Here is a 24,694-nt window from a genome sequence, read left to right as displayed (position 1 = left end):
AGATCAACATTATATGTGGAAGCTTAGCTTCTCTTCCAGCTTATTAATCTTAGAGACCAATATTATATGTGAATGCTAAGTATATTAATTTAAACCATTAATTATTCTTATTTATGTTTTCGCGCTATTTAAGAGTGATCTTGCTATTGACTGACTACATTACGTGTCCTACGCTGTCATCAGCTGGCGAGATCACATGACATGAGCTGTGACTGGCTTACAAAAGCGCATCGGAATCTCAGTTTCAATGCTTCGGAAAGTGACATGCAGTGTTTGGTGGAATTCAAATTTATAATGTCGTACCTTCGTAATATGAAAATATGCAGCGTACATGTTGCTGCACATCAAAGATCTTTCAAAACATGTTTTTCCCCCCTGAGTTTCATTTTCTAAAGTGCCGGTAAATTCTACGTCGGTATATAAAACCATAAACATCCAAGGACTGATGAGGTTTACAGTGCCGAGGAACACGGAAAAAGTGTATTTTCACCCAGGAGAAAGTGTATTTTTAACTGGGAAATCCGGGAATTTTTTTTCCTTGTCCACGTATACACCCTGAAATATTTTACCCAGTAGTACGTCACCCTCATTAATCCATGCATCAGAGCTACATGTCCTTAGAAATTATAATTACTGTAGTTTGCTCTTGCTTTCAAATATTTGCAGTACCAACTTGCATCTGCATTAACTATTAATCTAATTTTTTTAATTCTTTACCGCATGAGCTAGCTCTCTTTTGTGTACCTCCTCCTGCCCATCACATGTTTTCTTATTGGCTACTTAGTAACCAGGCCTCCAGAATTGCAGTATTCAATTATTTTATCTTGCTTGTGCAATTATCAACAGAGTTACGAAGCATCAATGTCTTTTCCAGGTTTTAGTAAATTAAATTAACTTTATAATATTTTACCTTTTAATTCTGACATTGGATATTTATTTTCAGACATTGAAGTACCCACAATCGACAATGTTCGATCAAGTGCATTGTTAGCCATACTGGTAACATGTGAACACCAGGTTCTATGTGTGGGACCTACAGGAACAGGAAAGTCAGTGACAGTAGCATCAACACTTTCAAGAGGCTTGCATCGCCGCTTTCTTTGTGAATTCCTGGCCTTCTCAGCACGGACATCAGCCAATCAGACACAAGATCTGATAGACTCAAAATTGGACAGGAGGCGAAAAGGTGTTTTTGGGCCACCACTATTGAAGCGACTTGTTTTCTTTATCGATGACCTTAATATGCCAGCCCTGGAAACATTTGGGGCACAACCACCTATTGAACTATTGCGACAGTGGATGGATTTTGGAGGTAGGTCTTGAAATGATGGTGGTAGTAATTGCTTCAGAAATACATGGAAATATTTTGTAGTAAATCTCTCTCTCTCTCTCTCTCTCTCTCTCTCTCTGTGTGTGTGTGTGTGTGTGTGTGTGTGTGTGTGTGTTTTACTTATTTTGTTAGTTAGTTGGTTGGGTGATTGATTTGGGTGAAGGGGACCAAATAGTGAGATCATCAGTCCCATCAGATAGGGAAGGATGGGGAAGGAAGTCAGCTGTACCCTTTCTAAGGAACCTCCCGTCATTTGCCTGAAGGGATTTAGGGAAATCACAGAAAACCTAAATCCAGTTGGCTGGACTCGGGACTGAACCATCATCCTACCAAATGTGAATCCGGTGTGGTAAGCACTGCACCATCTTGCTCTGTAGTTATTTTGTACACCACTCTGTAGAAACATGTAAATTTTATGTCACAAGGCCCAAAATTTGAGCTCCACACCAAATTAACCAGGAGCTAATCACACAACAATGCTGTACAGTGCTGCCTGTAAAAGTAGAGAATACTTGAAATTTTGTGTGTGACTGGAACAGTAATACCTCCTTCACTTGCTAACATAAAGATGCCCTTTGTAGAATCTCACAATAAATCAGAACAATGTAATTCCTAGTTTGTTAATATATACCTTGACCCATTCCACATCCAAAAAAGTACTCCTTCGTGACGGAATCTGTGGAACATGATGAATGAATGAATGAATCAGTGAAAGTTCTCATTAATATTTCACCTTGCTCTGAAATGAATAGAGAACATGATTTCTTCACCAATTAATATTCCATCAAAAGAGCTAAAACTTCAGTGACTGTCTGTATTCTATAAGTAAGTATGTATTTCTGACCATATATTTTTAATGGAACTAAAGCACAGGATGGGAAAAGTCCAATTGGGTTATTGTGTTCTGGAAACCATCCAGGTACATTGTTGGCATATCCACTGGGGACCAGCATGCAAAATTCCTGGGGGCGGGTTTAATTATAATGAGATAAACAGCAACACTTACACCACCGAAATAATTCCATTTCAAGAATAATTTTTCATTAGATTACTAATAATAATGCATTGTACTTCATGAAGATCAGTTAAATTTTTAATATCAGAAACAATTGATTGGAAATATTGAATTCGCTGTGGTGGTTTTGTATAGAGTGGTAGTTTTGATTATGTGCTTGGCAACTCCATAGTGGGCAGTGACAGAAATTGTAAATGGTGGTTATCAGTCTATCTATTGAAAACAGAGGACATAATACTGGAAACGGACACGAAGAAATGTACCAAAAGTGGATTGATTATCCAGTTCTTTAAATGTGATAATTTTAATGCTAATATACCATCATTAGACGTGGTGGTATCACAAGATTTTGAGAGTGAAAATATGTGGGAAAACAAAATTAAAATACCTAGAAGTGATGAAGCAGTCTCAGAGGTGGAGTATTTGTCTTTTAATTAGATAAAGTTATAAGCAACAACAAAGATAAACCTACATCATCAAAGAGTGACAGTGCAGTAGGAAATAACTTTTCAACATCCTGGATGAAAAATCAACCATGTTTAATGTTTACTGCTATTAATGAAGAAGACGCATTAGTGATGTCTTGCTGTGCTTGTGTTAAACATGCTCAGCAAGTGTGTAAAACAAATAGAACTTCATCTGGTCAAAAGATGGTATAGCAAGGAAGAATACAGAAAAGAACCTTAATGCCATATATAACCATGAAAAACCAGGAAAAAATATGCAGAAAGCAAATACATGTTTCTACATGCATGTGAGCTATTTTAACACACAGGAAGGAAAAAGTAAGATGCAACTGTTACAGTGTTGTAATCAGTTTGTGGCCACAAAAAGAGAGTGTAGTTTTCATGACTATTAAGATCTTATACAGCTAACAATTACAAATGTTGTAGACATGGGAACCCATCTTCATACAGATAATATCTCAGCAACAATGACTAATTGTATTGTGGAACAATTTCTTTTAAAATTAGCTAATTTTTTTGAAACTGGCTGACCTTTTTCCCATTTTCATGGACGTGTCAGCTGATAATTTTTCTGAAAAACACTTGAGTTTACATACACGAATAAAAAAATAACACATTCTGCTGTTTTTGTGAAACACTATCAATGGAAAATGCTGGCACAGAGTCCCTTGAAGAAAAATTTATCCAAGCTTTTGGAGAAGATGGCATAGGCATGGAAATGTTTAAGGAAATACCTATAGAATTTGATTCAGATGGAGCTGCAAGTTTGCCGGTAAAAAAGAAAGTGCTGCAGCTAGAATTTGGAGAAACATATGCCCACACTTGATTAGTGTACACTGTAGGATGGATCCTGTTTATGAACAAGTTTTTAGTGTTATAAATTCTGTTCATAGCTCTCAATGCTTCTTAGATGAACTTAATAAAATTTTCAGTAAACCACATACAGCTGAAAAACCTAAAAACATCGTGGCATCCTTACGCATCACAGCTTACCCGAAAGTTAAAAAGCTGTCATATATGTTGGATTTCTAGTGAGAAGGATGATTAATTGGTAGTATTCAAAGTTTTTAGTTGTATCATGCACTTCTTAAATGTTAAATCTGAAGTGCATGAATTGTGAAGTAGAGATTGTTGAAAATTGGCAAGTCTTTGTAATAAGCTTTACTGAGAACAAATTTTCTATTGATGGATTTCTTATCAGATAAATCATGTGATCTGTCTCCAATTACTGCAGCAATGCATAAAGAATGTGTTTCCAACTGTGAAACAGCAAATAAAATTAATTCCACAACACAAACTCTTAAATATATGCTTGTTAAGGATGACCTTTAGTTGAGTTAATGCAGAGAAAATCACATAGTGTACCATAACCTTCAACCCGAAGAGGAAGCTGAAAACAGATAGTTTGACAGAATAAGAGGACAAATAATCCAAGGTTTAATAAATGAACTTAGAAGGTATCCTTCACATGAAGTGATACTGTGTTTCTCAGTTTAATGGTAAAAGTGGATTGTACAGTAACTCTGATGTGTATAAAGCAGCTGAGTTGATTGGTTTGGATGATGACACTGCAGTGGAGGTAGTATATGTCAGGTTGTCTAACCATGAATGTTTTGCATGTTTTTGAACAATTAATATGGAAATTCAATTCTTTGCATCTCTCAACTGCCACATGTGAATGAGGTGTCAGCATTGCTCATAGTGTCAAACCTACTAAAAAATTGTTTGTTGGTGAAACATTTACCGTCTCTAATGACAGTTAAACCTAATAGGTCACCATTGAATTTGTGAGATGTCTTTACATCTCAGATGTGCCACCTCCAGATGTCCTTCAGCAGGTAAGTCTTACTTCCTAAAGGAAAGGACAGAGCAGGAGCTTGTTGTCGTTGTGGTCTTCAGTCCTGAGACTGGTTTGATGCAGCTCTCCATACTACTCTATCCTGTGCAAGCTTCTTCATCTCCCAGTACCTACTGCAACCTACATCCTTCTGAATCTGCTTAGTGTATTCATCTCTTGGTCTCCCCCTACGATTTTTACCCTCCACGCTGCCCTCCAATACTAAATTGGTGATCCCTTGATGCCTCAGAACATGTCCTACCAACCGATCCCTTCTTCTGGTCAAGTTGAGCCACAAACTACTCTTCTCCCCAATCCTATTCAATACTTCCTCATTACTTACGTGACCTACCCATCTAATCTTCAGCATTCTGTAGCACCACATTTCGAAAGCTTCTATTCACTTCTTGTCCAAACTATTTACCGTCCATGTTTCGCTTCCATACATGGCTACACTCCATACAAATACTTTCAGAAATGACTTCCTGACACTTAAATCTATACTCGATGTTAACAAATTTCTCTTCTTCAGAAACGCTTTCCTTGCCATTGCCAGTCTACATTTTATATCCTCTCTACTTCGACCATCATCAGTTATTTTGCTCCCCAAATAGCAAAACTCCTTTACTGCTTTAAGTGTCTCATTTCCTAATCTAATACCCTCAACATAACCCGACTTAATTCGACTACATTCCATTATCCTCATTTTGCTTTTGTTGATGTTCATCTTATATCCTCCCTTCAAGACACCATCCATGCCGTTCAACTGCTCTTCCAAGTCCTTTGCTGTCTCTGACAGAATTACAATGTCATCGGTGAACCTCAAAGTTTTTATTTCTTCTCCATGGATTTTAATACCTACTCCGAATTTATCTTTTGTTCCCTTTACTGCTTGCTCAATATACAGATTGAGTAACATCGGGGATAGGCTACAACCCTGTCTCACTCCCTTCCCAACCACTGCTTCCCTTTCATGTCCCTCGACTCTTTATAACTGCCATTTGGTTTCTGTACAAATTGTAAATAGCCTTTCGCTCCCTGTATTTTACCCCTGCCACCTGTAGAATTTGAAACAGAGTATTCCAGTCAACATTGTCAAAATCTTTCTCTAAGTCTACAAATGCTAGAAATGTAGGTTTGCCTTTCCTTAATCTTTCTTCTAAGATAAGTCGTAAGGTCAGTATTGCCTCACGTGTTCCAGTATTTCTATGGAATCCAAACTGATCTTCCCCGAGGTCGGCTTCTACTAGTTTTTCCATTCGTCTGTAAAGAATTCATGTTAGTATTTTGCAGCTGTGGCTCTTTAAACTGATCGTTCGGTAATTTTCACATCTGTCAACACCTGCTTTCTTTGGGATTGGAATTATTATATTCTTCTTGAAGTCTGAGGGTACTTCGCCTGTTTCATACATCTTGCTCACCAGATGGTAGAGTTTTGTCAGGACTGGCTCTCCCAAGGCCGTCAGTAGTTCCAATTGAATGTAGTCTTCCGGGGGCCTTGTTTCGACTCAGGTCTTTCAGTGCTCTGTCAAACTCTTCACGCAGTATCATATCTACCATTTCATCTTCATCTACATCCTCTTCCATTTCCATAATATTGTCCTCAAGTACATTGCCCTTGTATAGACCCTCTATATACTCCTTCCACCTTTCTGCCTTCCCTTCTTTGCTTAGAACTGGGTTTCCATCTGAGCTCTTGATGTTCATACAAGTGGTTCTCTTATCTCCAAAGGTCTCTCTAATTTTCCTGTAGGCAGTATCTATCTTACCCCTAGTGAGATAAGCCTCTACATCCTTGCATTTGTCCTCTAGCCATCCCTGCTTAGCCATTTTGCACTTCCTGTCGATCTCATTTATGAGACGTTTGTATTCCTTTTTGCCTGCTTCATTTACTGCATTTTTATATTTTCTCCTTTCGTCAATTAAATTCAATATTTCTTCTGTTACCCAAGGATTTCTACTAGCCCTCGTCTTTTTACCTACTTGCTCCTCCGCTGCCTTCACTACTTCATCCCTCAAAGCTACCCATTCTTCTTCTACTGTATTTCTTTCCCCCATTCCTGTCAATTGTTCCCTTATGCTCTCCCTGAAACCCTGTACAACCTCTGGTTCTTTCAGTTTATCCAGGTCCCATCTCCTTAAATTCCCACCTTTTTGCAGTTTCTTCAGTTTTAATCTACAGGTCATAACCGATAGATTGTGTTCAGAGTCGACATCTGCCCCTGGAAATGTCTTACAGTTTAAAACCTGGTTCCTAAATCTCTGTCCTACCATTATATAATCTGTCTGATACCTTTTAGTATCTCCAGGGTTCTTCCATCATCTATCATGATTCTTAAACCAAGTGTTAGCTATGATCAAGTTGTGCTCTGTGCAAAATTCTACCAGGCGGCTTTCTCTTTCATTTCTTATCCCCAATCCATATTCACCTACTACGTTTCCTTCTCTCCCTTTTCCTTCTCTCCCTTTTCCTTCTCTCCCTTTTCCTACTGTCGAATTCCAGTCACCCATGACTATTAAATTTTCGTCTCCCTTCACTATCTGAATAATTTCTTTTATTTCATCATACATTTCTTCAATTTCTTCGTCATCTGCAGAGCTAGTTGGCATATAAACTTGTACTACTGTAGTAGGTGTGGGCTTCGTATCTATCTTGGCCACAATAATGCATTCACTATGCTGTTTGTAGTAGCTTACCCGCACTCCTATTTTCCTATTCATTATTAAACCTACTCCTGCATTACCCCTATTTGACTTTGTGTTTATAACCCTGTAGTCACCTGACCAGAAGTCTTGTTCCTCCTGCCACCGAACTTCACTAATTCCCACTACATCTAACTTTAACCTATCCATTTCCCTTTTTAAATTTTCTAACCTACCTGCCCGATTAAGGGATCTGACATTCCACACTCCGATCCGTAAAACGCCAGTTTTCTTTCTCCTGATAACGACATCCTCTTGAGTAGTCCCCACCCGGAGATCCGAATGGGGGACTATTTTACCTCTGGGATATTTTACCCAAGAGGACGACATCATCATTTAATCATACAGTAAAGCTGCATGCCCTCGGGAAAAATTACGGCCGTAGTTTCCCCTTGGTTTCAGCCGTTCGCAGTACCAGCACAGCAAGGCCGTTTTGGTTATTGTTACAAGGCCAGATCATTCAATCATCCAGACTGTTGCCCCTGCAACTACTGAAAAGGCTGCTGCCCCTCTTCAGGAACCACACGTTTGTCTGGCCTCTCAACAGATACCCCTCCGTTGTGGTTGTACCTACGGTACGGCTATCTGTACCGCTGAGGCACGCAAGCCTCCCCACCAACGGCAAGGTCCATGGTTCGTGGGAGGAGAAGGGGGGGGGGGGAGCTTATGACTACAAAACTTTTCTTTAAGTTAAGCGTAATTTTGTTTGACATATTTTAATATCTGCATGTCTTTTAAAGTGACAAATTATTCATGAATGCATTTATATATACTTGTAACTTTCCAAACCATCATTTTTTCGCTCAGCCAAATTTTACCAATATCACACAGTGCTGGAGATTTCTGCTACTGGAAGTAAGCTACTCCTTCAGGTTATAGTTGTTGCACTGGTGGGACTATGACAGGACTAATAATTATGTAGTGAGCAATATTAATCCATCCATTAATCTATAAGACATTCAAAGTCCACAGCAAGTGGTCCGGCACCAAGCTATCACAGACACTCGGCCACTTTGAGATGTCTCAGAGATGTATTTGGGGCTTTGGTCCATAGACTTGTATTAGACCGTCGTATACTGGAAAAAATACCAATTTGATCAAACAGTTGTTTCAGTTTCTGAAAATGTAACATGTGACTGTAATGCACAGGCAGGGGTGGCTTAGAGACTCACGTGCACTGAATGTGTGCATTATGGCTGCCTGGAGTGTGGTCTACACCACCTGCACCTGCCCGCCAACGAGCAGACGGGTGCCCAGGAGTGCCTGTGTCCTAAGGGGCAACAATGGAACATATTGATCTAGACCCTTAATCGTCTGCAATATGAAGTACAGGAACACAGGATAACTGAAATTCAGTCCATTTAATGACATTAGTGTAATGCCAATAATATCTTCTTTTTTGTACCAAATGCATCAAATGCAATTTTTGATCCAGGATCATAAGCTACCATCAGTTACTTGAATTGTGATAATACTAATTTTATATCCTTATATGGGGATGAGTGATTTTAAGATATAGGTGCCTGAAGTCCTACTGGGTAATAGATAAAGGAATGTCACTGAAATCATATATCGATTATGACCCGTCTGGATAGCCGTGCGCATTAACATGCCAGTTCAGGATTGAGACACACCGACTCTGGATCAAATTTAGAAAATTTGGGAAACGTTCACACACTTTCATGTAGGAAACGCTAGATGCAGACATTTGGAGTATTGTCATATACAATACTTTCACAACACTGTGCCTGGCATCGACAGAATACATTTCACCAATTGTAGCAACTTAGAGGGAAATTTGAGGAAATCCTACTATGTTTCAACAAATAAGGCAGAAAAAAGACATTATTTCATGTTGGAAGGATGTAATTTTGATACCGGTGAGTTGAACATTCTCATTAATTAATATATTATTGCAGTGGTTGGCTGTCTCTGGAAGACCTTGTAGTGGCTGGTATCTCATCTGCAGTACCAACTTCAAACAGGATCTTAATCACTTCCAGTGCGGCTTCAGGAGGTACCATTCCATTACTGATAACCATACTCAGTTGAAAGTGGATGCATAAGAAACATTTTTATGCAAGCAATAATTAATACCTTTTTGATTTTAAATGCTTAGGAGATCCACATTATTATTACCTAGACAGATAATATCCTTGGACAGCTCCAGCAATAAGGCTTCCGTGGATATCCTCACATTATTATACAGTCCTCATAGAAACAGTGTTTTTTCATGTAAGAAATAAGTGAATTTCTGACAGACTGATTCGAACAGGAGAATGTTGGCACTCAAGGTAGCGTTTTAGATGTTAAGGACTCAGATTTTACGACTTAATAATTGATTATAGCTTGACATGACTACCACATTTTAGGAATATTTATACTGGATCTCTTAAGGTATTTGTTATGTGAAAGTTCTTTAGTTATAGGTCATAGAGAACAGACAAAATAATTCTGCTCAAATTCTGTCAGATGTTGATACGATGGCAGATGCATGGGTGCCAATTTTTTGGTTCATATCTGAAAATCAAGTGCACTGTTCGGAATGAGGGAATGACAGTTGCTTACACGACTAATCCTTATTCATCCTCCGCAAAGGTACTATCAAGCAACCATTTTTCATATAGCAGCCATTTCTCTGGGTAATCCAGCTTACAAGTTGTTCACAATCACTGGTTTCAGTCTTGCTTACCATCTCTCAATTGAAATGCTTTTTATAAATAACTTGCATGTCACATACCCCTCTGCGACACTTCCCTTGAGAAACGTAGTTATCAAATGTCAGTATTTACCAAGAATTAATACTAACTGGCACCTTTGATGCTGAACAATGCACCATCTATTGAAGTGCAGAAGAAACTACACTCTAGAAATTAGTTGATGTGTTTTTTTTTATTGTCTATCTGTCAGGTTCTGTGGGACTATTCAAGACAGCTGCTTGGCCATGGAATGAGTTAGTACATAGTTTCTGGAATGCCTATAAGAATTTTTGTAATTGAAATAGTTTTAAAAAAGTTGTGAGAGAGTATATGAATAAATAACACATTAAAAAGTCTTCAACTACTGGAAGGAACTCTTGTGCTAAATAGGAGTAGTGTGCCACAAGGAACATTTCAACTTGGATTTGAGTGCTTAGGGTTTATTACTTAATTTTTTAAGCTCTGCTGGAAACTTAACTGATGAAACCTACTGAATAGTCACACTTTCCATACATTGCTTAAGAAAGTGTTATCCAAGTGCATATTGTTTTTCTATGCAACTTTCACTGAATGAATATTGTAGTTTCTTCTGAATGAGTCAGTATTGTCAACAACAAATCTTGTGAGGGAATATATGTACAAGTGTGGCACATTTGGAATTCAAAGACACTTGAACAACAGCTTGCATGTCATTCATGGCCTGGCACCACAGATGTGTCTGATCACCCTAACCTAAGTTAAGAATATACTTGGTGAGTGCACAGCATTTCCCCTAGCCATAACACCATACAAGATAATGGAGTGAAAGTAAGCTAAATAAATAAGCCTTTGCATTTCAGGGACAGTGAAGATAATTCTTACAGTTAAGACAGAAGCATTCAGCTCTTGCAGAAGATGTTAAATGTGATACTTCTACCCTCATTCCTAATTATTTAAAATGATTGACTTGACTTTCACTTTTACAAGAGTTCCATGTCACGAACAGTATGTTTTGTGTTTTGTTGCATTTAATAACCTGTTGCAGAAGTATTGCTTGGTCCACACAGTCAAAAGGTTTATCAAATAAAAGAAAATAGCTACTGTCCCCAACATGTCATTTAGCCCTGATAGTGCCTCACACACAAAAGAATACATTTCATTTTCTGTGGATACCAGTTACCTGAAACCAAATTGTGAGTCCTGCAGGAAATTGTGTACTGATATGTGCCCCAATCCTCTTGAACATTCCTTTCTCAAAAACTTTTGGAAACAGTAGTAGCAACAAAACTGACCAATAATGTGTCTACATTACATCTTTCACCCTTTTTATGAAGTGCTTTCACTTGTAAGTATTTCAAATTGCTAGGAAACTGATCACATCTAAAAGACATATTACACAGTTGATAGATTACAGAATTAAGCTCGTCTGCACAGACTCTCTTAGTGCTCTACAGGCTATTCATCAAATCAGATTGGGTGGTTCAGATGGTTCAGGACACTATACTCATTCTGCAAATGCAGAAGAAACAAGTGGCCTTCTGCTGGTGCCTGGACACTTGGGAATCGAGGGAATGAGGAAGCTGACAGAGCAGTGTGAGGAAAACACTGCAGTTCACCCTAGTGTCCTGCTCCAAGCTATCATGTTATGGGTACAAAGAGAGTGATGGCTGAGTGGGAAAGTCACTGGCTGCAAGTGGGCAAAAAAAAGCTGTTGTTGGTCAAACCAGTTATTCAAACATGGTGCACTTCCTTTCACACTCAAAGGACGGACGAAGTTGTCTTCACTCGCCTCCAATTCTGACACAACCCAATGACACATGCTTATCCCTTGCAGCATGGTGATCACCAGAATACAGTGCTTGTGGTCTGGCTCTCACGGTAGTAGAAGAAGTAGTAGAAGTAGAAGTTTATTGTCTCATAACATACAATTTCAAGCCATTGGCTTAAAAGTACAGGAGACTCGTCAAAACACAAAAACTGGTTTACAATTTTCCTTATAATACCAGTAATATAATATACAGTACTGAATAATTACTTAATTAAGTAGTTAATAATTTTTCTTCAAAAGTAACAAACTTTTAAGATCAACAGTCCTAAGTACTTGCTCTCTCCTGCTCAAATTTTCATGTTGTCATTTATGAATTCTTCTTCTGAATAGTAACATTTCTGAACTAGTTTCTCTTATAAGGATTTTTTCAGTGTTTCTAAATTCATTCTGAGTATTTCTCTTCCTTTCACTTTGTTATAAATTTTCATACCCACATAATGTGGAGTTGGAGCATAAAGTTTTAAATGGTGGGTGGGCAGCATAAAATTATTTTGATTTCTGGTGTTGTAATCATGTTGAAAATGATTTGCTGCTACAAATAAATAAGGGTTACTGTGTACAAAGATAATCAGCTCATATATGTATAGTGAGGGAACATTTAGTATACTCAGACTTTTTAGGAGTGGGCGACATGATTTTCTTCACCCTACATTGTGCATATTTCTAATGATGGTTTTCTGAAGTTTTAGTATTCGACATATGATTTGAATTACTCCAAAAAAATACAATACCTTACCTTATTACTGACTCAAGTAGCTGTGATATACTACTATTATTATGCCCATACTGGTAGCATTGTACAATAATATCATTTCATATGCTAGGCTATTTAATTTATTTGCGAGGTACTATATGTGTGATCCCCATGATAGATTTTTATCTAGTTGCATTACTAGGAATTTTGCACAGCTAGCTTCCTGCAAATCCTGGCTTCTGTGACTGACCTGAATATCATTTAATTTTGCTTGTTTTGTTTTAAATTTCATTAACTGAGTCTTTTCCATGTTTAATTTTAACTCATTTAAATCAAACCAGTTATCTAAGTTTTCTAAAGTATTTAATACAGTTTGTGGAATTTGATCTGTAGTGTTACTTTCAATGATTAAAGATGTGTCATCTGCAAATAAAACTGAGTGACACTCAATATTAAATGGCAGATCATTTATGTAAAACAAAAACAGAATGGGACCTAAGACAGAACCTTTGTGTACTCTATGTGAAATGGTTTTCCATTTTGAAGTATAAGTTCCTCTCTCTGATGTTATAACCACTCTTTAGGACTTAAACCATTCTAATACCGTGCCCCTAATTCCATACTTTTCCAGTTTACAGAGTAGCAAGGAGTGGTTCACACTTATCAAAGGCCTTTGATAGGTCACAAAAGATTCCTGTGGCATGCAGTGAGTTGTGTAGAGATGAGATAATTTTATCAACAAACTTATTTATAGCAGATATTGTGGTTTTGCCTTTTTGAAATCCATACTGATTTTTTAAAATTATTTTAAATTTTTCTGTTAAATTTTGAATTTGTATGGTGACTACTTTCTCAAATATTTTTGACAGTGATGGAAGAAGAGAGACTGGATGATAGTTTCCCATGTGTTCTTTTGTGCCTTTTTTGAATAGTGGCTTAACTACTGCATACTTCATTGTGCCTGAAAAATAACCTTCTTGAAGGGACTGGTTAACTATTGTAGTTAGTGGTTGTGCAATTATTTTAGAGATTGATTTTAACACTTCTGTTGGTATCCCATCCCATCCTCCTGATGTTTTACTTTTTATTGACAGTATCACATTTTCTATATCTTTTACAGTAGTTCTTGTAAATGTACTGAAAAATTCACCGTCAAGTTGCTCACCATTGAAGAAATTTACTGTGTCTGGATACTCTGCTATGTTGACATTAAATTTGTTTACATTTATAAAGAATTCATTAAGCAATTCATAAATCTGAGCAGGATTTACAATAATTTTATCCTCTATCTTGATTTCAGAAATATCGTGGCCTTTACCTGTGGCACCTGTTTCAGCTTTGATCACTGACCATAATGCCTTTGATTAGTTTTCACTATCCAATATAAATCTATTATTTGCCAGTTCTTTGGTCTGTGTTTTCAACTTATTTTTATGTTTGTAATCTTTTGCATCATGTGTCATGTTCTAACTTCATGTGTGTTGTATGCTGATAGGAGGGAAGTCTTTGGTCTACTGAGGCCCTTAATTATCAGTTCTAGACAATGACGAGACAATATCAAGAAAATTGTTGACATTTTGTGTGTCATCAAGACTCTTGCTCAGTTCATTTGGTCAGAGATTTTAGTGTGTTTTTGGGTGGCTGGTTCATTTTGGCAGCCAACCAGCCAGTTCGTGGCATAAGCTGTTTTATTTTTTTACTAGTAATGTATGACAATGACCCGAACACATGTACTGGAGTATGTATACTCTCTGATGATGTAGTAATTATTGATAATTGCCTGTTTCCTGAAGATGCATGTGATGTAATTGTCTTGGAACGACAACTTTCAAGAGTTCTATATATTTACCTGGGCTTATAAAACTGATTTAACTTTCCAACTATTGACAAGAAGTGATTATTAAATATTTTACTCATCTCTGATGATAATTAACAGTTTTATTCTCACACAAGAGAGGTATAATATGTTGAGCCACCCACATTCTGCCCTGATACTTCTTTCAGAATTGACCGTATAGTTTTAATTTTATTCTGAGAGCTTTCTATTCTCTTGGTGTAAAAAAATTGTTTTAAGGTGTCTCATGACATTCCTCAGCACTTTGCAGTATTGTCTATTGTGAAATTCTGTTACTTGGCTCTGACTGTCCTTCACATTTTGATACAATTCCATCTTCTCCTATATAATATTCTAGTTCCATTAGTTATCCACATCATTTTCATATTACTACTGCCATTTTGTGATGGATGGATAAGAGCTACTAAATAACTGATGAAAGTATGATGAAATTTATGTGTGTCATTCAAGTTATCAGTATTGTAGACTTCTCGCCAAGTTAGCCCTTTGAGATTGGATTTATATGTCTGCATTGTAAGTGGACTCACTCTAAATATTTTGTTTACTACTTTAGGACATGACACTGTTTTGATTCCTTGTAGTATTACTGTCTTTGCATTATTGTCTGACAGATCTTTACTAATTATTCTCATGTTGTGACCTTCAACTAGACAGCAATCTGTGAGGATATTGTCTACAGTCTACTGTCATGGTACTGTTTCCCTTAATTCTAGCTGGAAAAGTACACTGTTTGTACCAGGTTCTAAGATTCAAGTAAATACACAAACATTCTTTTCTCTGCAGAATCAGTCAGAAAGAATATATTGAAATCGCTGTGCAACATCAACCATATGCCTTTCTTAATAACTAAGTGTACTGCATCATCAAGTCTGAAGAGGAAAACCTGTAGTCTGTCCTGGAGTATCTGTAGAGGCTTATAAGGGAAAGTTCTTCCTCCCTCCCTCCAATACTCCCCCCCCCCTCCCCCAACAACCTCAAAATTCCGAACTCTCCCACACAACCTTCAAATATGTGTTCTTTACTATGTTTTGATTTGTAAACTCTTTTGAATGAAACCTTATACTTCGCATATATGGCCACTCTTGCCTTTCGCAATGACCTCCTTGCGTAGAAATCAGATAAGTTATACCCCTCCAACCTCCCCCCATGAACCATAGACCTTGCCGTTGGTGGGGAGGCTTGCATGCCCCAGTGATACAGATAGCTGTACCGTAGGTGCAACCACAACGGAGGGGTATCTGTTGAGAGGCCAGACAAACGTGTGGTTCCTGAAGAGGGGCAGCAGCCTTTTCAGTAGTTGCAGGGGCAACAGTCTGGATGATTGACTGATCTGGCCTTGTAACACTAACCAAAACGGCCTTGCTGTGCTGGTACTGTGAACGGCTGAAATCAAGGGGAAACTATGGTCTTAATTTTTCCCGAGGGCATGCAGCTTTACTGTATGGATAAATGATGATGGCGTCCTCTTGTGTAAAATATTCCAGGGGTAAAATAGTCCCATATTCGGTTCTCCGGGCGGGGACTACTCAGGGGGACGTCGTTATCAGGAGAAAGAAAACTGGCATTCTACGGATCGGAGTGTGGAATGTCAGATCCCTTAATCGGGCACGTAGGTTAGAAAATTTAAAAAGGGAAATGGATAGGTTAATGTTAGATATAGTGGGAATTAGTGAAGTTTCGTGGCAGGAGGAACAAGACTTTTGGTCAGGTGAATACAGGGTTATATATACAAAATCAAATAGGGGTAATGCAGGAGTAGGTTTAATAATGAATAAAACAATAGGACTGCGGGTAAGCTACTACAAACAGCACAGCGAACGCATTGTTGTGGCCAAGATAGACACGAAGACCACGCCTACGACAGTAGTACAAGTCTATATGCCAACTAGCTCTGCAGATGACGAAGAAATTGAAGAAATGTATGATGAGATAAAAGAAATTATTCAGGTAGTGAAGGGAGACGAAAATTTAATAGTCATGGGTGACTGTAATTCGATAGTAGGAAAAGGAACAGAAAGAAACATAGTAGGTGAATATGGATTGGGGGTAAGAATTGAAAGAGGAAGCCGCCTGGTGGAATTTTGCACAGAGCATATCTTAATTATAGCTAACACTTGGTTCAAGGATCATAAAAGAAGGTTGTATACATGGAAGAAGCCTGGAGATACTGATAGATTTCATATAGATTATATAATGGTAAGACAGAGATTTAGGAACCAGGTTTTTAGTTGTAAGACATTTCCAGGGGCAGATGTGGACTCTGACCACAATCTATTGGTTATGAACTGAAGATTAAAACTGAAGAAACTGCAAAAAGGTGGGAATTTAAGGAGATGGGACCTGGATAAACTGACTAAACCAGAGGTTGTAGAGAGACCAGAGGTTGTAGAGAGTTTCAGGGAGAGCATAAGGGAACAATTGACAGGAATGGGGGAAAGGAATACAGTAGTAGAAGAATGGGTAGCTTTGAGGGATGAAGTAGTGAAGGCAGCAGAGGATCAAGTAGGTAAAAAGACGAGGGATAGTAGAAATCCTTGGGTGACAGAAGAAATATTGAATTTAATTGACGAAAGGAGAAAATATAAAAATGCAGTTAATGAAGCAGGCAAAAAGGAATACAAACGTCTCAAAAATGAGATCGACAGGAAGTAAAAAATGGCTAAGCAGGCATGGCTAGAGTACAAATGTAACGATGTATAGGCTTATCTCACTAGAGGTAAGATAGATACTGCCTGCAGGAAAATTAAAGAGACCTTTGGAGAAAAGAGAACCACTTGTATGAATATCAAGCACTCAGATGGAAACCTAGTTCTAAGCAAAGAAGGGAAAGCAGAAAGGTGGAAGGAGTATATAGAGGGTCTATACAAGGGCAATGTACTTAAGGACAATATTATGGAAATGGAAGAGGATGTAGATGAAGATGAAATGGGAGATATGATACTGCGTGAAGAGTTTGGCAGAGCACTGAAAGACCTGAGTCGAAACAAGGCCCTGGGAGTAGACAACATTCCATTAGAACTACTGACAGCCTTGGAAGAGCCAGTCCTGACAAAACTCTACCATCTGGTGAGCAAACTGCATGAGACAGGCGAAATACCCTCAGACTTCAACAAGAATATAATAATTCCAATCCCAAAGAAAGCAGGTGTTTGCAGATGTGAAAATTACCGAACTATCAGTTTAATAAGTCACGGCTGCAAAATACTAATGCGAATTCTTTACACATGAATGGAAAAACTGGTAGAAGCCAACCTCGGGGAATATAAGTTTGGATTCCTTAGAAATGTTGGAACATGTGTGGCAATACTGACCCTACGACTTATTTCAGTAGCTAGATTGAGAAAAGGCAAACCTGCATTTCTAGCATTTGTAGACTTAGAGAAAGCTTTTTTACAATGTTGACTGGAATACTCTCTTTTAAATTCTGAAGGTGGCAGGGGTAAAATACAGGGAGCGAAAGGCTATTTACAATCTGTACAGAAACCAGATGGCAGTTATAAGAGTAGAGGGTCAGAAACCAGATGGCAGTTATAAAGAGTCAAGGGACATGAAAGGGAAGCAGTGGTTGGGAAGGGAGTGAGACAGGGTTGTAGCCTCTCCCCGATGCTATTCAATCTGTATATTGAGCAAGCAGTAAAAGAGACAAAAGAAAAGTTCGGAGTAGGTATTAAAATCCATGGAGAAGAAATAAAAACTTTGAGGTTCATCGATGACATTGTAATTCTGTCAGAGACGGCAAAGGACTTGGAAGAGCAGTTGAACGTAATGGACAGTGTCTTGAAAGGAGGGTATAAGATGGACATCAACAAAAGCAAAATGAGGATAATGGAATGTAGTCGAATTAAGTCGGGTGATACTGAGGGAATTCGATCAGGAAATGAGACGCTTAAAGTAGTAAAGGAGTTTTGCTATTTGGGGAGCTAAATAACTGATGATGGTTGAAGTAGAGGGGATATAAAATGTAGACTGGCAATGGCAAGGAAAGTGTTTCTGAAGAAGAGAAATTTGTTAACATCGAGTATAGATTTAAGTGTCAGGAAGTCATTTCTGAAAGTATTTGTATGGAGTGTAGCCATGTATGGAAGTGAAACATGGACGATGGACAAGAAGAGAATAGAAGCTTTCAAAATGTGGTGCTACAGAAGAATGCAGAAGATTAGAAGAGTAGATCACATAACTAATGAGGAGGTACTGGATAGGATTGGGGAGAAGAGGAGTTTGTGGCACAACTTGACTAGAAGAAGGGATCGGTTGGTAGGACATGTTCTGAGGCATCAAGGGATCACAAATTTACTATTGGAGGGCAGCGTGGAGGGTAAAAATCATAGAGGGAGACCAAGAGATGAATACACTAAGCTGATTCAGAAGGATGTAGGCTGCAGTACGTACTGGGAGATGAAGAAACTTGCACGGGAGAGAGTAGCATGGAGAGCTGCATCAGACCAGTCTCAGGACTGAAGACCACCACACACATACCCCTCCAAAGGAAGGCTTAGTATTTCTTCACTATGTAAATGATGCTTTACAGGTCTGTATTTAGGCAGGCGCAACATATGCAGCTGCTCAGTGCGGCGAAGTTTTGGGGGCGGCAAAATATTGTCATTGAAAAATTTTTTATGTGTAATATTAGTGTTGATTGCATCAGCATTCAGGCATTCAGTAATTTATTGGGAAAATGTTGACAAATGTTTGTGTCTGTCATTAAACTCACATTTTACTACTAGTCTACCTGTATAATGGTTTCCACATATGAACACATTAAGGCAGTGTCAAACAGGGATTGCGTAGCCTGTGCAGTCTCTGTGCTGTATGAGTTTTTTTTTTATGAAACAGGGCTTGTGCCCATGCTAGACTGCCCTTGCATGTAGCTGGCAGGTTGTCATTTTCTACAGAATCCATAGTAAGCACGTATGCAGAAGATGACAGCAGGAACAGAAAGACTGAGTTGGTGCGTGCAAATGTATTTTTGCATGATGTACAACACTGTGATTATAAAAATGAGATGAGAAAGGCAGCAGCAAGGAAGAAAATTGACATAAGTGCATTTCAAGTGTGTGTTTTCTTTGTTTATGAGTAAATGCACAGTTGCATGATGTATTATCAGTACTATACTGTTCAGTTGAAATAATAATGTCCTTACACAATCTAGTGGTGTCATTATAGAACAATTTAAGCTATGAATGTGCTGCTTTGTCAACAGATTCTGCAGTATCAATTGTAAGCCTATAGCCCTTAAAAAGGCTCATCACTCATGAGTGAGTATACCAAAGGCATTTTCCACCACATGACAGCCCCTGAATATTTGTTTATTGAAAACTGCTTTTGAAGTTCCTTCCAAGACTGCAAATTTGGGGAAAAGGATCGTCAGATATGTTTGTAATTTATACCTTTCATCACCTGTCAGCACATGAGGAATGGCCATGTTTGTCCCCAGCAGTGCTTTCACAGGCAGAATACATTTTCCTCACATGAACCTGTGTCTGCTGTGGCTGCCCATATCAATGAACACAGAGTTGTGATCATAATCAATAACTTTAAGCAAGACAATTGAAAATAAGTTTTTGTAACAAAAATAGTTTGAGCCACTCTCTTTAGGACACTTCATTCTAACACACCATTTATGCTGCCACTGCAGTTAGGAAATGGCTACTGTTCTATTAACCCCATTTCAATTTTCTTCCTGATTTCCTACGATGGTTATAAAATATTGTACAGTTCTTGACACACACATTTGACTAAACTGGAGATAGTTGTCCTTCCCATGTGTTATTAAAAAATGGTGGTGTGATGTGAATCACCAGTGGCCAAATATCTCGTACAAAATGTACTATTTGTTACTCATAAATGCATCATATGAAATAAAATAATTTGCAAATTGCTCAACTGAAAAAACAGAAGGGTCTCAGAGATTTGTACAGCAATTGATTTCAGTCAAGAAGTATCAGAATTGGCCATGGGCAGATCGCTGTTGCCATGTCATACATCATTAAATGGTGAAGAGTTGGAGGAACCGTTTCCTGACGATGGGGATCAAGAGGAAGAAGCATAATTGAATATGTAATGTCAGTTCATCTGGCAAAAAAGCTAAAACAAAAGGAAATAATTGGAGGAGGAGGGGATGATTAGTGTTTAACATCCCACTGAATAAATGAAGATGTAGCTGTGTCACAAATTATCAGCACACTAGAGACAGTAACAGAAGAGGAAAGTGAGCTCAACCATATGGCTGGCTATTTCTGAGTTATGCCTACTTGTTCAAGATATTTTCAGCTCGAACACAAACTCATTTAAAAATGCAACTGGCACAGATTTAGGAGAGACTGAACTTACAATGTTAAGTGATGAAACACTACCACATCTGTCCCCCACAGTACTTGCGGTCACCCAGCTTAGTGGTGTCACAATGTAGTGCTGATGCTGTAACATAAAATGAAGCCACCATTCTCCAATTTTGGAACCGGAGCAATTTTCCAATGACTTTTCTAGTACCAGAGAAATGTATGGTACAGCAAAAGTTTGTTTCAGTGTAGACGATTGACGTGTAGCTCATACTTGCTTGTACATTGTGTTGACAATATTTTTCAGTTTATATTTTATTTATACAGTTCCATGTTTTATTATTATTATTATTATTATTATTTTTATTTCTTTCTATTCTCTGGTCAAAAATGGACAGTGACACGGACCTTGATCAAGCATGACTTCCTTTTAACTGTACGGTATATGTTATATTGCATTTAGGAACTTTCGGGTCATTAAACATGTATCAATAATTACAGATTTTTGTAGTTGTATATATATGTTTGGATGTAGCTGTATTGCATTGATGTACTGGTGGATATTGTGAGGTATGACTCCTGTAGTTGAGAGTATAATTGGTATAATGTCGACTTTATCCTGATGCCACATGTCCTTGACTTCCTCAGCCAGTTGGATGTATTTTTCAATTTTTTCTCCTGTTTTCTTCTGTATATTTGTTGTGTTGGATATGGATCTTTCAATTAGTTGTGTTAATTTCTTCTTTTTATTGGTGAGTATGATGTCAGGTTTGTTATGTGGTGTTGTTTTATCTGTTATAATCGTTCTGTTCCAGTATAATTTGTATTCATCATTCTCCAGTACATTTTGTGGTGTGTACTTGTATGTGGGAATGTGTTGTTTTATTAGTTTATGTTTTATGGCAAGTTGTTGATGTATTATTTTTGCTACATTATCATGTCTTCTGGGGTATTCTGTATTTGCTAGTATTGTACATCCGCTTGTGATGTGATCTACTGTTTCTATTTGTTGTTTGCAAAGTCTGCATTTATCTGTTGTGGTGTTGGGATCTTTAATAATATGCTTGCTGTAATATCTGGTGTTTATTGTTTGATCCTGTATTGCAATCATGAATCCTTCCGTCTCACTGTATATATTGCCTTTTCTTAGCCATGTGTTGGATGCGTCTTGATCTATGTGTGGCTGTGTTAGATGATACGGGTGCTTGCCATGTAGTGTTTTCTTTTTCCAATTTACTTTCTTTGTATCTGTTGATGTTATGTGATCTAAAGGGTTGTAGAAGTGGTTATGAAATTGCAATGGTGTAGCTGATGTATTTATATGAGTGATTGCTTTGTGTATTTTGCTAGTTTCTGCTCGTTCTAGAATTGTTCTTATTAATATTTATCATTCTTATTAATCGTTCTTATTAATATTATTGTTATTATTATTATTATTGTTATGGGATTCTGGATACGGATCATAATATACATAATAAACAGTTCCCAAGTTTTCGATATACACATATATTTTACCATAAAGACTTCTAAAAACAAAGATGATGTGACTTACCAAACGAAAGCGCTGGCAGGTCGATAGACACACAAACAAACACAAACATACACACAAAATTCAAGCTTTCACAACCAACGGTTGCTTCATCAGGAAAGAGGGAAGGAGAGGGAAAGACGAAAGGATGTGGGTTTCAAGGGGGAGGGTAATGAGTCATTCCAATCCCGGGAGTAGAAAGACTTACCTTAGGGGGAAAAAAGGACAGGTATACACTCGCACGCGCGCGCGCGCGCACACACACACACACACACACACACACATACACACACACACACACACACACATCCATCTGCACATACACAGACACAAGCAGACATACCATAAAGACTGATACACATGAACACTGCATGAAGTACAAAGGCAGACTGGATTAAACATGGTGGCTCGTCAGAGCAGTTAATAATCCAAAGATTGTAATTTGTGTGGTCGATGTGACCTATCAATGCCGCACAGCCCCCCCATGACGGAGTAAGGCCTGTGGCCTATGAGACCTGGGGGGGGGGGGGGGGGTGTTTAGTGTGGGTGTCAGCATCGGCGTGAGTGGTGCGAGGTGGCAGGTGCACGATCGGACGCTCCATATCCATCGGGTCGGCGTGCGAAGGTGCGGAGTGCGGAGGTGGCTGCCGGTCCATTTTGTAATCTGAAAACCAGTGGGGGAATGATGCATCGGCCAACTTAGGAGTAGTGGTAAGCGTGCCTTCCCCAAATGCAGACTGAGCTATCCGAAGAAATGGAAGCTCAAACACACGACAGGTCGCACTCTTTTGGGAGGGACAAGCTTGTGCTATCTTGACGTTGAGTTCCTCGGTGAGAGTCGGGTCTATGCTCTCGGTGAGCAGTATAAGCACATGATTATCTAACACCATAATCGACACGTCATTGATGTGGTCAGGTGGTACATTGCAGTGCAAAACGAAGGACATGTCTCTAGTACCTGAAATGTCTTCAAAACCTGTGAATGGGGATGATGATGACATGCCTGAGGAACCCGCGAACTGCGGTGGTGAATCGTTGGATGGAGAAAACCCAACCATAGGTTGAATGGACTCGTTAGCAGGTTCATCAAAAGAACATGTGCTCGGGCAGTCTGACTGGGATGGCAGAGGGGTGTCGGAGTGTACAAAGACAGGCTTGTGCCTGTGTAGAGAAACGGTTTGCGGGTGATCTTCTATCATAATGGCAAATGTCGTCTTGCCTCTCCGGAGTACTTCGAAGGGGCCGAGGTAAGGGGCTTGTATGGGTTGTCTGACAGAGTTAGTTGTCCCTGAGCCTGGCGTGTGAGCAAGAGCTGAGTGCGTTCAGCACGTAAGTGTCAGTTGGGGAATGGCTGACAGGTGGGTGTAGCTGGGTGTTTCTAAAGTGTGCATGTATCCTTCCGATAAAGTCTGGGAAGGAGGGGGAATCCCTGGGATCTTGGGGAAGAATCAGTTCCCCAGGTAAAACTGGGTTTTCACCGAAAATGAATTTGGAAATCGTCCCCTGTAAATCTGGTTTAAATGTAGAACGTAGGCCCAGCAACACCCAAGAAAGTGCCTCGGCCAGAGACAGTCATTGCACCTGAATGCAGTTTTAAGGGTGCGGTGCCATTGTTCCACCAACCCATTGCTTTGCGGGTGGTAGGCTGTCATATGGATCTTTTTAATACCACAAAGATTACAGAGAATTGTTAGAAGTGCAGATTCAAACTATCGACCCTGGTCGGTTGTGACGGTGGATGGACAGCCAAACCTAGTGTCCAAGAAGAAATGAACCCTTTGGCCACAGTTTCTGCTGTGATGTTGTGTAAGGGGACAGCTTCCACCCAACGAGACATTCGGTCTATTGTGGACAGGATATGCCTGTGGCCCTCCGACGGAGGCAGGGGACCGATAAGGTCAATATGTACATGACGGAAATGTCCTTTAGGGATGTCAAACTTGCCAAGCGATGTAGAGGTGTGACATCCTATTTTGTTTCGTTGACAGGAAATGCAGCTGCGTATCCATGTTTGACAGTCCCGTTACACATCTTTCCATACAAAATGCCCAGTGACGAGGCGAGTGGTGGCTCAGACACTGGCGTGGGCGAGATTACGCAAGGCGTCGAAAACCTTTCGGTGCAGTGTGGGCGGGAGCAAAGGCCACAGAGTGCCGGTAGAAGAGTCGCACCACAGTTCATCTGAAATGCCAGGGAACGTAGCCTTGCTGAACACAAGCGAAGACTGTTGTTCTGTGAGCAGAACCTGAGTGGTACTTGTCTGAAGGCTGTAGAGTGGTGAGGTCAGATAAATCGACAATACGTGAAACAGCAATGATCCGTGAGAGGAAATCAGCGGGGATGTTCTCCGTGCCTTTGATGTAGTGTACGTCCGTAGTAAATTTAGAGACCAGGTTGAAGTGGCAGAAACGTTGGGGGGAGGATCCTCTGGTGGGTTGCAGAAGGCATCCACCAGCAGTTTGTGATCAGTAAGAATGAAGA

At 39.1% G+C, this 24,694-nt stretch overlaps 1 protein-coding gene across 1 annotated transcript in view; it reads left to right on the top strand.

The window, feature by feature from the left end:
- Positions 1-24,694, top strand: part of LOC126092652 (dynein axonemal heavy chain 1-like) — an 894,951-nt gene that overhangs the window by 365,994 nt on the left and 504,263 nt on the right. The window contains exon 29 of the mRNA XM_049908374.1: positions 944-1,312. Within this exon, the coding sequence (XP_049764331.1) occupies positions 944-1,312 (369 nt within the window). The remainder of the gene's footprint in view (positions 1-943; positions 1,313-24,694) is intronic.

The sequence above is a fragment of the Schistocerca cancellata genome, chromosome 7, assembly GCF_023864275.1.
Source record: "Schistocerca cancellata isolate TAMUIC-IGC-003103 chromosome 7, iqSchCanc2.1, whole genome shotgun sequence".
In the NCBI taxonomy this organism is placed as follows: Eukaryota; Metazoa; Arthropoda; class Insecta; order Orthoptera; family Acrididae; genus Schistocerca; species Schistocerca cancellata.
This window is presented reverse-complemented; position numbering and strand designations above follow the sequence as displayed.